Genomic DNA, 17102 nt, shown 5'->3' on the forward strand with positions numbered 1-17102 from the left:
GCAACAAAACTATACAGGAAGATACAGCAATTAAGCAAGAAATAGCATAACCTTCGTAAAACAGTAACTTTTAATATCTATTCCCCAGTTTTTGAATTGAATAATAATGTGTTTACTACTAGGGTTTAGATGTGCTGTTTGGCAGATTATGATAAGGACAGAGTCTAACTAGCTGTTTCATTTGTTTCAAGTGTTGATTACAGCTAATTTAAACTAGCTGGCGTACGGCTGTTGCTTTTTATTTATTGTAGACATAAGAGTGTTATTGATCATTTCATTTATCTAGCCAGAGAAGGAACTTGGGTAATACCCAAACATATCATTCCCTTTTCACACAAGAGCAATTGCAGCAACAAACAATAATACCTTAACCTTTTGTGTTTCATTGATGTTTATTTATACCTTTCAGAATCATATTTCAAATATATTTTCCTCTAAAATACTTTAGTACATGACAGCAATATACAACACCCAGCACTGTTTGATACCCCTCTCCCTTTTTTACACATTAAAGGTGCATTTCAAATCTTCTGTTCCAAAAATGGATTGAAACACAGACCGATGAAGGCTATGCTGTCGACCTGACACTCAGCATGTGGACAACTACTGTGACTCATGCACTGATTCCCAAAACGTACTTAATGCGAAGACAATGCTTGTCACAGTGAATTACAATAGTCAGGTGAGGCCTAAAAAAGTCATATACTGTATAAGGTATTAAGGCTTATCATTTTGAAGCTGCTTGTTGAAATACCACACTGTCATGTGTCAAAAAAGTCCACTAGAAGTCAGTTACTTTTTTTGTCCCAGACTTTGATCAGAAGGAGAAGTTTACAAAACAATTTCAATCCAACAAATATTTTGAAATGTTTTGCTTTTCACCTGTTTTTGGGAAGACAGGGCAAGGGTCACAGCGTTTTGTGAAAAAGGTCATTGCAGTCTGTAAAACAGGGTCGCAAAACACTCATGAGATTACGTAACATAACAGGGAAGCCAGGACTGTTGCCGGCACTCAGACACTGATTGTTTCACATCATCTTATTTCCCACAAACCAGAAAAATCACTATTGAACATATACCTTTATTTATTTGTGTAGCCAGAAGGAAACGTGGTTCTATTGCCAAACTGTTCCTCTCTGTTTTGGCAGCTTTTGCAGTCAAGGAGGGAATAGAGGCTGAGTAGGTCCGTACAGTCTCTTGGACGTCAACTCCAATCAGTTCAAGATAGTACAGATGGTAAACAGTAAGTGGATCATTAACAGTCAGTTTGTCATACAAGTGTAACTCTACTGGGGCTCAGTAAACAGATGATGAGCACGTACAGGAAGTGGACAAGTTGCTCTAATGTAAAGGACTCAAACAAGTGTATTCCTTATAAGAAAATAAGGAATATAAATACCCTTTAGATGTTACATTTTGGAAAATACTTCTCTTGAGATTTTAAGTAGATGCATTGTGTTATCTACCAGAAAAGAGAAAATGAATCTGTTAATTTCCAGCACTAATTCATGTGGTACACTTTTAGCTAGTTGTCTTGTCTTTGGTCTGACTTTATAAAACAATTAAAAACTAGATGTAAAATCATGTTCCATCTGTAGGTGCTTTCAACCTAACCAGCATACAGTAAGTGTTGTTCCCTCACACTGTGTATGCTGGTTAAAAGCCACAGGAAATTATTTTTGTGAAGTTGACTTGGATTCAATATGGTATTCACAGATATGTTTTGATTTACCTTGAACCTCTTCTCCAATCCAGATGTATTACATGTCTGTTGTATGCTAACTAACAGCTGTGCTACACATCTCATTGCTCTTAGTTTCAGCACTGTATGACGATCAGCAGATGTTTGTTTGCTACCAAAGCATTTTACCCCCGGACAGATAATGTTATTATTGACAGAAGCTTTTCATTGCTGTTCATTTTTATTTTATTGACGGATGTTTTTTTGAAACAAATGAAGCACATGATTATTTTGTACTGAAATAATAATGTCAATTGAACTATATGCGATGATTTTAGATATATGATATATGAAAACCTCACGTTGTATGTATCCTAGATACCATATGGGCAAATGTTAGTGTTGCTACAGGTGTGCTTACACTCTAAATATTATGTAATGGCAATTTCTAAAGCATTTAAATGCTTGATATCAAAACCCAAAAAAGGATGATTGCTTGATTCTCTTTAAACTTCCCTTTGGGCAGTCATCACCTGGGAAATACGCAGTGCTTATGATGCCTCAGAGTGGACTGTAGTGTGCCAGTATAGAAGCATTTTGATGATTCATTTGTGCAAAAAAAAAACATTATATCGGAGTAGATGAATACAGTAACAGTTAGTTTCCCAACTTGACATAAACCATTGGTAAAGTGACAATGTGTTGCTTCACCAGGCAACATAATGAGAATAACATATTGGTCAGATTATCTGCACATCTGTATGTCATGCCTTGATATTGTGATCTCAGGTAGGTGAAATAAATCAATGTCTTCTTTCACTTTGAACTTGAGCTTAAAGTTGTCCCAATAATTTTGAAAATATAACAATGTTTCAGACAATACATCTGAGGTTTCCACAGTATTCTGTCAGTTAATTTGCAGCTGTCGCATGTCCAAATGCAAAAATGACAGAAGTAATCAGTCTCTGTTACCACTGCCATTGAAATATGAGGAAATATGAAGAACACTTTGACAGTAAGCACAATGAAAATGCCATGCACATTAATGCTTCATGAAATGTCTAAAAGTTAAACTTAAGCTCATTTAAATACAACATCCTTATCCCTTAGCCATTTAGGAAGGTGAACATTGAGTTGTTGCAATAAATACCTACAAATATACACCTGTTTTGTCTTGATGTGTGTGGGAAATATTTTAAAAGGTTTAAAATATTTTCAGCATAACTTTTACAGTATACAATTGCAGCATGACAAAGCTACATTGACAGGAAAGCATGTCACTCAAATTCACTTCTTAAGTGGTTGTAACATTCAGTTGCAACCTGCCATGAGATTTAAAATAAATGGAGATGGAGCTAATGTACAGGATTATTGAGAGTCTGCAGGTTTCAGAGGGCTCCCAAGTTCATATAATACACCACTGACAGAGAGCTTCACAGGTTAATCCAACATGCCTTACGCAGCATTGAATGACTGAGTTGTCATTGATACAGTATGATGTTATACTCATACTGTACAGTAGCCAGCAGTGCCAGCTTAACAAAGAAATTGCTACTCACACCAAAGTGGAACAATCTATTAGGCACGTCATTTATGTATGTTCTGCACTACTTATGATTGTAAAGCCAACAATACAATTTGTAACAACCACAATTAAGAAAAAGCAACCAAAAAAGTGATCAAATCAATTTGAAATAACACAGACTAAAGTACATATGGTGTTCATGATTGAATCACATGTGATGTACATGGTAATGAAGAAGATCAGCATAAAAAGTAGATCACTTACTGCAAAAGCGTAACATGTGAATTTGGAGCTTTCTTGAGATAGGTTAAAGCCTAATGGAGAACATCGAAAAAATACTATCGATATGATTACAATAGCTACAGCTTCTTTATTGAACTTTATGAATGATGACTACAATTGTATTTAGAAAGAAATCCCTTCCCTTCTGAACTGCCATCTCAAATGCACTCATAAAGGTTTGTATACAGATCTATAGATATGATTATTGCTTAACTTTAACCATCATATCTATGTTATTATGAAAAACAGTTTAAACTACAGACATTAATTAAACAAAACAGAAAATCTGATATGCAATCCTTGCTGCTAACAATCTGACAGTTTTTTTCACTGCATGGGAAATTCATACATAACATTCAATTAGAGAAAGAAATATTCAACTGAACTCACTCCAAGCTCTTTGTGGCCCTCTTCTACGACACCTTGTTTTCCATTTCATGAGAAATAACATGTCCAGCTTTTCAGTTGTGGCTCATCAATCCGGACATGACCAGTAATGATGTCCAGCGATGCGTTAAGTTCATGGTTAGGGCGCAGAAACGTGAAGGTTGTATCTATCAACTGTGGTTTTCTTTTTGTTTCATCCATAGAGGAGACATGTTTTGAGGCAGAGGGTGAGCTGAGGGCCTGGCTGTGATGTCAGCAAGGAAAAAGTGTCTGTGTGTGTCTGTGTGTGTGTTCAGTACGTGCCAATACAAGTTGAGGTTTCCAATCCAGTTGGCTTGGGTCATCCTTGCTTTTCCCTCCTCGTGCTCAATTCTGGTCCTCGATCACGAATCATCTTCTCTTCTTCTCATAAATATTAATATAATACTTTATTACCCATTCTCTTTGACCCTTCGTTACGCCATGAACCAAAGAAAACAAAAAAGCAAAATATCAAAAACATTGAATAGGTCTGACAAATTGCAACATCACATAATAAGTAGAATAAAACCCAAAGGTACAGCAGAGGTTGTATAAACATTGTGCTTCTTTAATTTCACTTTGTAAAGTCCTCCACTGTCCTAGTTGTGTTTAAGTTTAAACTTTGTTATATTTAATATATATATAGAGATAAATGTACACGTATAATCCGCGCTGAGGTTCGTCTCTTGTGGCAAGCAGAGGGCAAGCAGAGAGGCTACCAGGAGCACACTTCTATTTCCTCTGTTTCTGGCTGGTCCTTTTCTCAGCATTCATTTATGTATTCATTCAATCATCAGTTTCTTTCTCTTAGTCCGTCCCTTTATCAGTCGTTAGCTCCCAATGTCCCAGAGTTTGGGACCGATGGGAGACAGTCTTGTGAAGAAGAAGGATTTTACCCTCTTTTTCTCTCTCTCTTACACTTTCTTCCTGGAATCCTGTTCCTTCGTTTTATTCCCTCAGGTCCTTTGTCATCTTTGGTAGAGTGTCCGACACTTTGGTGTGTCTGGGGAATAGGGTGGAGGGGCCGTTGAGGATACATGAAAGGGAACATGTATGGATGATAAAAGGGTTGATGAAGGAGAGGTAAAGGTGACAAAGTGACACGCTGACATGGATAAAGTGATTCTAATCAGATTAATAGAGAGACAAAGGAGAGAAGGTGAATTGTAACCGTCAAATATCAGTAAGTATGTTCACCTTAAATACAGTATGCACAACAGTTGGTTATACTGAGTGTCTGGGGGGAAAGGTTCAAAGAAAGCAGAGGAGGAGAAACTAGACAAAGACTCTGTGATACTATTTATCTATGCAAGAAGGCTGACATGGATGCACAAAGGATAGAACTACATAGAGTGGAAAAGGAGAGTTAAGGAGAATGGTATGTGGAGGAAAGGACAGGGAGAAGGGTAGAGAGAGAAGTATAAGAGCGTGAGTCAGGACAGTGTCTGTCACTACAGACAGGGGGTGTCGCAGGAAGTGATCATCATCTGTAGAGTAGCAACAGGAAGCAGGAGAGGCCGAAGGTCAGCCACCTGGCCAATGGGAGTGAGCGTGATCCACCAATCAGAACTATGGCAAAAAAGAACAGAACAGTTATCATAAATAAAATACTTACAGGCCCCTTGTTTCCAGGTTCTGCTGTCTGTTCATGACTTTAAAAGGTTGTATAGCAAAGTTCATAGACAGGTACAGATTACACATTCTCCACCAGTGCTGTAATAATAATTACACGCCACCAATCATAAGTGCTTTTCACTCTCTTGCTTATAGTAATTTCTTTATGACAGATAGAAAACATGTATTCAAATGATGAATTTGAATGCAATCACATTAAATTGAATATGAGGACATTAAAGGTGGGGTAGGTAAGTTTGAGAAACCGGCTCGAGATACACTTTTTGTTATATTCCATGGAATGCTCTTAACATCCCGATAGCAATGAATATCTTAAGTGCTTTGACAAAAAATCCATTAAAAAATGTCATCTGTGGAAGCCGTAGTACTGTAAAAAGTACGACCAATAATTTTAGCCGGCCCGGCTAAAACAACTGGATGGCCTACCTGCCTGTCAGCCTTCCATCTGTGCAAAAACTTATCTCGTGCCCTCATTGGTCATGTGCGCGTTCGTGTGTGTTGGAGGAGGGGCTCTGTAAGGAAGTGGCAGATTATTTCCGGCTGTGTATTTTCAAATTTTAGCGCACTGGAGCTGGTTTCTCCAAAATTACCTACCCCACCTTTAAGTATAAAAAATCAATTTAGTTTTAGTCTTTACTTATAGCCTCACAGTAAAAACAAATAGTTGTATAAGTAATGCAATATATACAGCACGAATCGGATAGAAGGGTCAACTGTTACATGCCTTGTAAACTGCATTTTATAAATAACAGGCTAACCTTGACATTAGATGAACCACCTGCTAAGTAGATAAGTATACGTTAATGTATGTATTGCTTTAGCCTGAGGCAGTCTTTAAGCCTGTCTGGCTCACTGCTGAGGCAAGAAAAGGCCCTGGTGAGGCAGAGAGTTTACAGCTTTGTAACAAGAAGCATCGTTTGAACATTACCAAACCCTGTTACCAATGTGGAAAGCAGGGTTGTAGAAAAATGGATCTTTGTTATGAACCAAAAAAAGGGACAGACCAAGAACCAAGAAAGGGGGGGCAGGGGCAAGTAAACAAGTCAGAGAAACAGAGAGAAGCACCATTGAGTTTAAACTTTGAGATTATAAAGAGAAAAATAAGTTACAATTGATGTCATCATCACCAATATGTGATGGATGTTTTCTTTGTGATTGTTTTTCTGCCGTTTTTTTTTGTTTATGCCCCGTAGAAGATGCAGTACACTCATCTTTAATGAGGTGTGCTTTTATTGGCAGAAGCTTTTAACTGACAAGAATAACTGCAAGTTGCAAATATTATTCATCCAAGATTTCTTATGTATTTTACTTGGTTAAAATCTTACTGTTCCACACAGAAAAGACCAGAAGAACACACTTCTTCTGGTCTTTTACTACACACTATGTCCTCTCCCTTGTTTGCACGGCATTATAAAAATGCAGCAACAAATTACACAAGCATGCTGCTCAAAGACAGAGTTTCATAAATATAAAGTAGGCATTGAATTAAAAAGATCAATGTGATTTCATATCAAGGGTCCGTCCTCCAGGCAGAAAATCGATATTTATAATAAAGCTTTGATCCGTATGCAACACACGTGCAACACACCCACACAACCACACAACCACAAACATACATACACATTGACATGGTATAGTTTACGGGCAACAGATCGAAGTTGAACATGATGTTTTACATCTCCCTGTCTTTCTGTTTTTCTTTCCTTACTCAGCCCTTCCTCCATTATCTCTCTCGTCTCTCTACACAAGAAGAAGCAGGACATTTTATTTCACTCATTGTATGAAAGCGCTACAGATAATACATATTTTGTTCTGTCATGGAAATGGGTTTTAAAAGAAAATGGATTACTCTGGGCCTTTATATTGAATATGATATTGCCATGTGTGTATGTTGTGGCCATATAGTACAGACAGTGAATAGGCATTGTATCCACTCACACTAATCTTAGCCTCTAAACCTGCATCTTGTTGCTGTTGAGCTTGAAATATCCAAACAATCACAGGTAGAAAAACAACTTAAATGTCTACCAAAACTGGTCAATGTCTGTCCGTCATGCTGAGCTACTTCCTAATAACAAATGTAGCTGATCACATGTACATAACATACATTAACATGTGCTCACCTTCCACCTCATACACTCTGAACACACAACTGAGCCATGTGATTTATACAGGCCGAGTAGCACCAAACATGTCAGAGGCAATCATCCTTTATTTGAGGAGGATAGTACGATAACATTCCCCTATGCATACATATAGTTAACCTGCAGCTTACTGTAAGTGTGTCCATGCGATGTGAGATTATATTACTAAAAAAGCACTTGCGGGTGGATGAACGTATGGTATATTGAGTGTGTATGCAGTGTGTGGGAGTATCTGTGTGACACTATGTGATGTATGAGCTGGGTGATGCTACCAGGCTCACCTACTCTCCCTCCACATCCTGTGAGATGCAGGGAGCAGCAGAAAAGTGTCATAGTTTGATGCCATACATTCACACACACACACACAAACACACACCTATCCATATGACAGATTGCTGATCAAAGCTTTTATTGATGTTATGCGCTGCGTTGTAAAAAGCTCTGCCTCACCGTGCAGTCGTGATTTAAGCTATTTGTCATTAAATCAGCCACTTTCCATCTGTCTGTCTGTCTGTCTATCTACTACATACATTTATCTATACTTCTATACAAACACCTGTGAATCCTATGAAGGCAGCCTCTGATGACAGCCTGGTTCATACTCACATTGTCCATGTTAAAATGACATTTCCTATAATGTTTGATATTTCATATTGTGCGTAATTAAAGCAAGTAAAGAGTGAGTTTGCATTTTCTTCCAAGTCATATTCCTATGATTTCATCGTGCATAACATGAGCTGAGTTTAATCCGTTCTCTAATCCTCAGTGTACCGCACAACTTCCATGGTGGGCTCAAGACAGATGCATTTGTGTTACTCCAATCGCCTGCCTGATAATTACCCATCTGTCTGCACTGTGTGTCTGTGCCTGAACAAAACCTGCAGGACACAGGCGCACACTTGGAGAGCTCAAGAGCTTTCCACTTCCTGTTTACACCTTCATCCATTATTCACTTCATCCGCCAGTGTCTTAACAGCAAGATCACACACAGATGCAGACATCATAGACATCTCACAACTGGGGGTTAGCGAAGCAGGATTTTAATAATTTACTTAAAATAAGTAAGGTTTTTTCCTTGGCTCTAATGTTTTCTTTGTAATAGGTCCTAAAAATAAGAAAATTAACAAAACCATGTGGATTCTCACCTTAGGTTGCATGCATACATTCTCGCTTAAGACATACATATATGACATATTGCATGCCTCTCCTTCCTGGAAGTTGGTCCCCCCTCTTTTGCTCTACCTGATGCTTTTCCCTTTTTCCCACATTTCAAGATATTTTGGGAGTTTTTTCTTATCCTTATTGAGGGTGTCAGTGGACTCCCTAAAGTGAAGCTACTTGTGTGATATGTCATGTAGGGCTACATGAATACAATTGCCATGATTGAATTAAAAGTAGTACATTTAGTTACAAATGAAACATGTTTTACTGTTACTGTGAGTTCTGTACACAGTGACTAATTCCAAGATGAGAAATTAATTGGCTAAACGATGGTTAAAATATAAGTTGTGTACAATACATACTTGATTATTACTCAGTTTCACAGTTTCTACGCGTCCCCATTTCACCTAACAACAATTGCAGTGTGCGATAAGAGAACGGTGCCAACAAGCTGTTGTTGTGCTTGTCTGTAAAGAATGCAATGAAGGCTATTATGAGTATTTAATGATGTTTATGCGCCTGTGTGTGTCTGTGTGAGTGTGCATACGTGCCTGTGTTTTTGTATGCAAGTCTTTCCTGGCAGAGGGCAGCTCTTACTGTAGCTAAACTGCTGGCAGGTTTTAGTTTACTATTCTCTTTCGTCTTTTAGTTCTCAAACCTCTCTCTCTCTCACACACAACACAACACATGTAGACACACATGCACTCACACGTACACAGAGTTTTGGTCATTCTTCATCTTTGACCTTTTCACCATTTCCATCTCCTCTCTACACCCCTATCCTTAAGGCTATTTACGTATGCCTTGAACTCGATTGCATAGACATGCACTGATTCCCTGTAACTCACTTGTTTTTCTCTCTGCTTCACCCTACAGGCAGAGTCGACAGTCACAAACAGTATTTATAAGTAGCAAAATAGTATTCTGGTATTTTATTTATGGGCAGACAGCTCGGTTTGGCTTGTCAAGCATGTCAGCTGGAGGCACGTCGGGCAAATTGTGGTCAGTTTACAGAGAAAAATACTCTTGGTGGAACGATGTCTAGCCATTATATGATCCAGGGGTGTCACTCTTTCCTTCCTGTGTCACTCATTCTCCACTCATGCTCTTTTCCTCTAAATCCATACCACTACACACTTTATCTCTAAACGGAAAATTGCATGGGTAATAAAAGGGTAGATGGCTAGTAAAATGGAAGAGGGAAAGTAACGGGATATATTAAAAGTGCGTGTGGACGAGGTAGCAGGTTAGTGTTGTGTGAAACTAGGATAGAGGGGGATTCAAAGTAAATAAATGGATGGACCGCATTTGATGACGAGGCTTTCAAATCGCCTCCATGCTGGTGTCCACTTGTCATCACACAGCACCCACACTGACAACATTTTCTCTCTGCACCATATTCCCACACCTCTTAACCACATAAGAAGAGGTTTAGTGTCCCATGGTCCTTGAAAATTATATTTTTATAACCCTTACCGGTACCACTTTACAATAAGACTACCCTTATAAAGGGTTTACGAATAGTTTGTAATTCATTTATTAATTAGGTTGTGAACACTTTATAAATCATTAATAAGCTTTTATAAGACATGAGATAAACAGGGCAACTGTGACCGGTTGCTTGCCAAATAGTGAGCCCACATGTATCTGTACTGCTAAGCCTTATATTGGCTACCTAGCTTGATTCTCGCTAAGTAGCCAAAGGCTTAGTCATCTTGCCAAATAGTGAGCCTGTGTTGATGTATGAAAACTATGTTAGAACTGGTTTATAAATGGTTCTTAATGATTAATAAAGTGTTTACAACCTAATTCATAACCTAATTATAAACCCTTTATGAATCCATTAAAAGGGTAGTCTTATTGTAAAGTGGTACCCAATTACCTTCTATACTGCCCTTAGATTTATTTATTTTCATTCAAATCAATTATGTTCCAATCAGTTTAATTGAGCTATTTTTCACCTTTTTAGCTAAGTTTGCTGACTTTTTTTAAATAAATTGTATTGGGGGCAGTTATCAGAGATGCTTCTCTTTGTTTCTCTGGGTGTTTATTTCTATCTTACCTGTCTTACCTGCGCTGGATACAGTGTCCTGCTTGCACTTCCCGACGGTGATAGACACGTCGTCAATGGCAATATCCCCCTCGAAACTCGGGCCTCGAATTCCCTCGAACACAATCTATTTTAGAAAAAGATAAAAAGACATCTGCTTAGTTGAAAACAAAACCGGTGCAATGCTAGAAAAAGGTTAACTTAAACAAATAACTGATTAGAACTGAACAAAGTTACTACAGAAGGGGATGAAGAATGTACATCTTAATACATATCAATGTGATTAATGTGTTCAGATTTAACACATAGGAGCTCAGACTGGTCAAATAAATAATTAAACCTTTTATTCTACCATTATGCTGAAATATTAAATACATGAACAGCACAGATGCAGGTAGTCAGGTGTGTGCTGTTATAATCTTCAGTTTTAAGTATTTAGAAGTTGCATTCTTAAACCATACTCATTTGTGGCCCTTTAACAACAAAACTATACAGAAGATTCATCTGGAAACTTTCCAGGCGACTTTCACATCTTATAACCACCAGCCATCTGGCATTGACTGACAGCCTAATTACTGTAGTGTACCAAGGCACCCAGCTAATCAAAGAGAGAGCGTATTCTGTGTGGAATATGAGGAAGGAAAGAGAAAAAACAAGAAAACTTTGTTGCTCAAAATAACAACAAAAGCAACTCTCAGGACTGCATCTTTTATTGGCTTTTCTAAACAGACCGTGGTGTTTTGTAATGTTTAATTTGAAATATGATAGCCAAAGCGCTTGCTGTGTTATAATTTCCGAGGGATATTCAATCTTACATTTATAATGGCTCATTTGATCTGTTAAGTGGTTTCTACGGAAATGCGCTCCATGCACAAATATTGGTGCGTGGGCTTGCACATATGGCCATTTTCTCCATTACCTCTACCAACTAGCCCCTGAGCAAGGCACTTAACCCTCAAGTTATTCCAGGCATACTGGAGCAGGTGTATATGACCGTTTTAATAAATGTGATGGGAAATACTGTATATACCTGAATACATACATAAGAAGATTGCAAGCAGGTGCATGCATGGAGGGGTGCCAAATGTGCATGACTGGCTGCACTTTAAGACCTCCATCTGTTAACCTCAATGTGCTGAGCTACAGTATCAACAGAGTATTTAACCCAGTAAACAAGCAGAAGAGACTTGCCATCAATGTATGTGTAAATATATCAAGCTACATTATATATGGTGGTTTCAGTCAACCCAGTTCATATACATGCAAAGGAAAAAAGCCTGACCCAATCACTATTATGTTAGTAAGTGAGAAAATGAAAGCTGGAGAGTGGCGGAGCGCACATCACAGTAAACATATTGCACTGCTGGGGCGTTTCATTACCTGTTTTTTATTCTGCAAGTGTTGCTGTTAGTGCAAAACAGGGATGTCAGTTTGAAGTATCAAACTGAAATTCATGGGGCAGATACCAAAAACCGACTCATCACCATAGACAAGCAGCAGCACGACTGTGTGCATGTGGAAGTCATTTCTTGAATTCACCTCTGCACTGTCATCATAAAAAAGCCAAGTTTAAGGTGAATAAAGGATGACTTTGGGAATTAAATATTATTTAAATGTACAAAGTTAGTAGTTGGATTAGTTAATGTAGCTTTTACTTGAGAACTTTTGGATTTGTTTTAGCCTGCCGTGTTATACAGCACACTGACCAGCACACAATGCAAAATGATGGCTGAAGGCACATCCTGGCTCTTCTCCTAATCCTCTACAAACTTACACAAGTGTGTATACTACAACCAACTGAAATAATTGTCTCTGCATTTTCAATTGTCCAAATAAAGAGCTCAATAAATAACATTCATAAAAAGGAGGGAAACACAAAAGTAGTACCACCTCTTTCCCCCCTATTTCCAAAAGAAGTCCCAGAGTGAGACATCTATTTTTGAATGAATAAATACAAAAAAATGGGAAAACCTTGAAACAGATTGCTTGATGTGGAGGGAGAAAGAGAAGAATGCAGCGGCACAGGCTGGATGGGTTCAGCTGGTCGGCTCATTTGTGCAAAAAGGCTTATTTGATTCGGCAGAGGGTAGCTGTGAGGGAAACTATGGGATAGTAGAGGGAAGCGGCTAATTGGTCAAAACGCCATGGTCATCTAATGTATAAATGTGTTGGTGCTGCTTCCTCTCTATGTGGTTATAGGGTTACAATGTTATTTGTCCTCAAATGATCATATCTGCTTACATTAGTTTCATTTATAGAACCAGCACAGTACACAACAGGATACATAGCCAACAACAAGAACACATGATTACTCACCCACAGGGGCACTTGCTCCATGCACCTGTTAGCACGTCTGATTAACCGAGTGGTAGTACTGACGCCGGATAATTAAACGATGAGAAAAATAATTGATAGAAGGAAGCACATAGACGAACCGTGGCCTTGACACGAAAGCAAAGAACTACAGCACATATGACCGTCCTCCAACTAAACAACATAATCACATCTAACATAATGTATTTTGATTAGATATCAAACACAATGGCAGAGCATTAAGCAATCCTGCTATGCAATCCGGTTGCATGTGTTCATTCTTCTCTGGAAACAGTCCTGTGACCTTTTGCTAAATGTTCACTGCTGACAGATCAAGCTGAAGTGTGAGTGGCCAGAGCCAGCAGTGCCTCACACTTCAACCTCACTGCTGGCACTGAGCTGAGGTGAAGTACATCACAGAGTTTGTCAGCCGTGGCAGTTTGCTTAATACACAGACATTGAAAATTTTTTTTTTTTTAACTGATATTGACAATTGATTTTGTTGTCATTATTTCTGTACAGCTCTCATCTCCTAACCACTGTAAAGTAAATTACTAAAGGAATATTTTCTAAAATGTACATGATAACTTAGGCAACTCACTCAGTACTAAGGTTCACAAGATTGCGGGATGGAATTTGTTTTGCCATTGGCCATAAAAGGCTGCTGATATATTTCATGTGTCTGTTATATTTACTGTAATTATAACATTTACCAAATCCTCAAGAAACATCAAAATATATGACAGAAAACCTCTTCGCAAATATAAATCTGAGTAAATTCCCATTTCCTGTCAAAACAGTGTTCAGTGTGTAGGATGGACGGCTTGTGTGTGTGCGTGCGTGCGTGTATGTGTGTGTGTGTGTGTGTGTGTGTGTGTGTGTGTGTGTGTGTGTGTGCAGATCAAAGGGTATTCAGTAAAGTGTCAGGTTGGAGTTGTGAATGTGTCGTTTTGTTGAGGCTTGTAACCTTTAATGTTCCCATTGATGTGCTGTCCATATACCAGAGGGGACACAGCCATGAGAGAGGGAGAGAGAGAAAGAGAGAGAGATACAGCTTTGAAATACCGGTGCCGCAGAGAGTCGGTGCACACAAATGTGGGTTGGCCTGGTTTCCAACAAGCCCCCCAGGTACCAAACACTGTGAGGAACACAGATGGCCTCTGGGTAATCCACAGAGGAGCGAGTAGGGACACAAATAATCTACTACAACATGTTGGCTCTTTTTTTTTTTACCCAATTGATTTCATGTTTTTTGTGTTTTATAAGTTGGTCATAGTGAACAACCAGCTTCAAGGCCAATTCACTTCAATTTTTGCACAGAAATGGGATTGGCAAGCTTGCAGAAAAGAGACAGATGGCAGTTCCATGGAACACTAAAACCATTCAACGATGGTAATAGCTATAGATATAATGACTTACAATGTATTGGTGGAAATGCTTTTTCTTCACTGTGTTTGGGAAACCCATGCTAACGTGTTTGGGTTTCCTTATAGATGCAATGAACCCAAATAAAGAGCAGTGAAGCTCATACAGTGGCAGCTCACATTTCATGAATTTACAACTTGAATATACGCAGACAGTAATAATGACCAGCAGGCATACAATTTAAATTCAAATGCTTCCTTATCAGCTGGCTTTTATTGTAAACAGTTAATACTGTATATAATAAAAGCCTTGTATTAATGCAAGCCATCGGCTGGGCTACAGCTCTCTTAGAGAGGCAGGAATGGAGGCTGTTTGCAAAGACATCATTACTTTTGTTGGACGGAGCACAAAGAGAGGGGGAATGCAGAGACGAGTGGCAGCACCTCAAAGGCCGGTGTATGCAGTGAGCTGTGCACAGGACTAAAAAGTTCGAGTTCGCCATGGACATGCTCCAAACATGAAGCAGGACTGGAACAAGCATCAATATGCAGCCACTCCTGCACTCTGTGGAACAAGATAACTTCAAAAAGCAGTCCTCTGTGATTTCCACTGAATTAGGTAATCATAGGAATGTTGTTCAAAGGATTTGAGATAATAGATAATGGACACGACAAGGTTATCTTTGTTTATTTTTATGGGGAATTTAGGGTATTGGTTTCCTTAATTGTAGAGAGAAAGTTACCTTGGAGTCACAAATGGTAACTGTTACAATTCCAGACAAAAAGCTGAATTTCTGTGTAGAAATGCACTATTATTTTCTATGAATAGCAGTAAAGGGCAAAACGTTATAGTGAAAGTTATTTCCAAGCAGGATGGTTCACACAGTTTCCAATTATCGACTTTGAACCTGACTTCCCAACACTTTGGAAAAGATCAAGAGGGGCAGGAAGACAAAGACAGATTGTGCAAGGGGAGTGGGCGAAACAAGAATCAAGTCAATGTTCTACTCTAAGGTAGAGCTGCTCATCTTACAGTATGAAGCCATTGTATTGTGTGTTCTGTGGTTCGGGAGGAGCAGAAGAAATGAGAAGAAACATCCGCCCTGGGGCCCCTCAGGGCAGAAGTCACATTCTAAGGAGAGAGTAATCTCATCATATGGCCTTTCCTTGGTTAGGTAAGTCCTATTTAGAAAGTTCAAGTGAATCTGCTGATGATATTACATGACATGTTACTTGTTAGACGCTTTTATCCAAAGCGACTTACATACTCAATACTGTGGCCAATCCCCACAGGAGCAATTTGGGGTGAAGTGTCTTGCCCAGGGACACAACGACATGCTGACTGCAGTGGGGTTTGAACCTGTGCTCTCCTGATCCGAACACTAACACACTAGTCCACTGCACCACACGCCTCCTCCTGATAAAGGTTCTATGTCGATGTGTCCCACATACACTGCTCCATAATACGGATTTATTATCAACGGGAAAACTCTGATCCATAGACTACACTTCGGTACATTTAAGGCCTTGTGAGAAACGTAGATTATTAGAGTAAGTCATTTTTAAAAGAAAGCCTGCAAAACAAACAGGTGTAGCATGTGATAGACACAAATAACCAGGTAAGGATGTGGGTTTTACATAAATACAATGTAATTGCATTATGGCAAGTGTCCAATGTGTTGGGGGCTTGGCCTATAGGGTCAGGATATAGCTTCTGTTACATTGAAATAGACCAGTGTTTTTCTATCGCTTACCAGCATCCAACTTGATGTAATTGCGGTTAAATCAAATGAGCACTGGCTTAACGCAATGTGGTTGTAATGTTGCGTAACTCTGAAATGATGTGTGGGGAACTGCAGCTGTGAGTAGTAGAGCTTAGAGATACCTTTTTTACATTTCCACTACTAGTAGCACCATGAAACAATGTTTTTAACTATTGGTGCCCTGGCTGTTTGAGAAGCACATGCACATGCTCTTCCACTGATTGACAGTTAGAGGTAACACTGCATCAAATGTAGCCAACAAAGACCAGAAAGAAAACGACTACCAAAAATATTGATGAAAACAATGCACAATTTAAATTGATTTAAAAAAGAGCTTTGTGAAGATTGAATATAAACTGAAATGATGTTGATTTACAAGAAAACTCTGTCTCAAAAGAGTGGGTTTAATTAATGTTAAATGTGAAATCAGTAAACCATCATCACTTGACTTTTCCATTTCAAAGGGTTACAGGTCATTATAGTTGAGAACTAACCATTTCTTGTGACTAATCCTCACGCAACATTCTGTCTTTACTGGATTTTAATTTATGTAAATAACAAATGTTTGCCAATGTTTGGATACGGTTTCGTTGTCAAGAGCTGCCAAGCCTTGCATCATTCGCTCGTGAAAATACAGTAACTCCTAGTCCAATTGTTGACCTCCCAGCAGCCAAAACACAACTGTTGGTAATTTGTAACATTTGTTTTCCTCCTCCCCATACACATATACCAAGAGTTTTAAATGCAGCAAGCCATAGAAACTGGCAACATCACCT

At 38.7% G+C, this 17102-nt stretch overlaps 1 protein-coding gene across 3 annotated transcripts in view; it reads right to left on the minus strand.

Annotated features, from left to right (window-relative positions):
• Positions 1 to 389: 389 nt before the first annotated feature.
• LOC117471186 (MAM domain-containing glycosylphosphatidylinositol anchor protein 1) overlaps positions 390 to 17102 on the minus strand; it is a 167935-nt gene continuing 151222 nt past the window's right edge. For 2 of the 3 annotated variants that reach the window (XM_034116022.1, XM_034116024.1), the window contains 2 exons: positions 10899 to 11013; positions 390 to 5465 (listed from right to left, as the gene is read on the minus strand). In XM_034116022.1, the coding sequence (XP_033971913.1) occupies positions 5380 to 5465; positions 10899 to 11013 (201 nt within the window). In that variant the 3' untranslated portion in view covers positions 390 to 5379. The remainder of the gene's footprint in view (positions 5466 to 10898; positions 11014 to 17102) is intronic. The other variant, XM_034116023.1, reaches the window with a different exon arrangement.

Source organism: Trematomus bernacchii, unplaced genomic scaffold (genome assembly GCF_902827165.1).
Source record: "Trematomus bernacchii unplaced genomic scaffold, fTreBer1.1, whole genome shotgun sequence".
Lineage (NCBI taxonomy): Eukaryota > Metazoa > Chordata > Actinopteri > Perciformes > Nototheniidae > Trematomus > Trematomus bernacchii.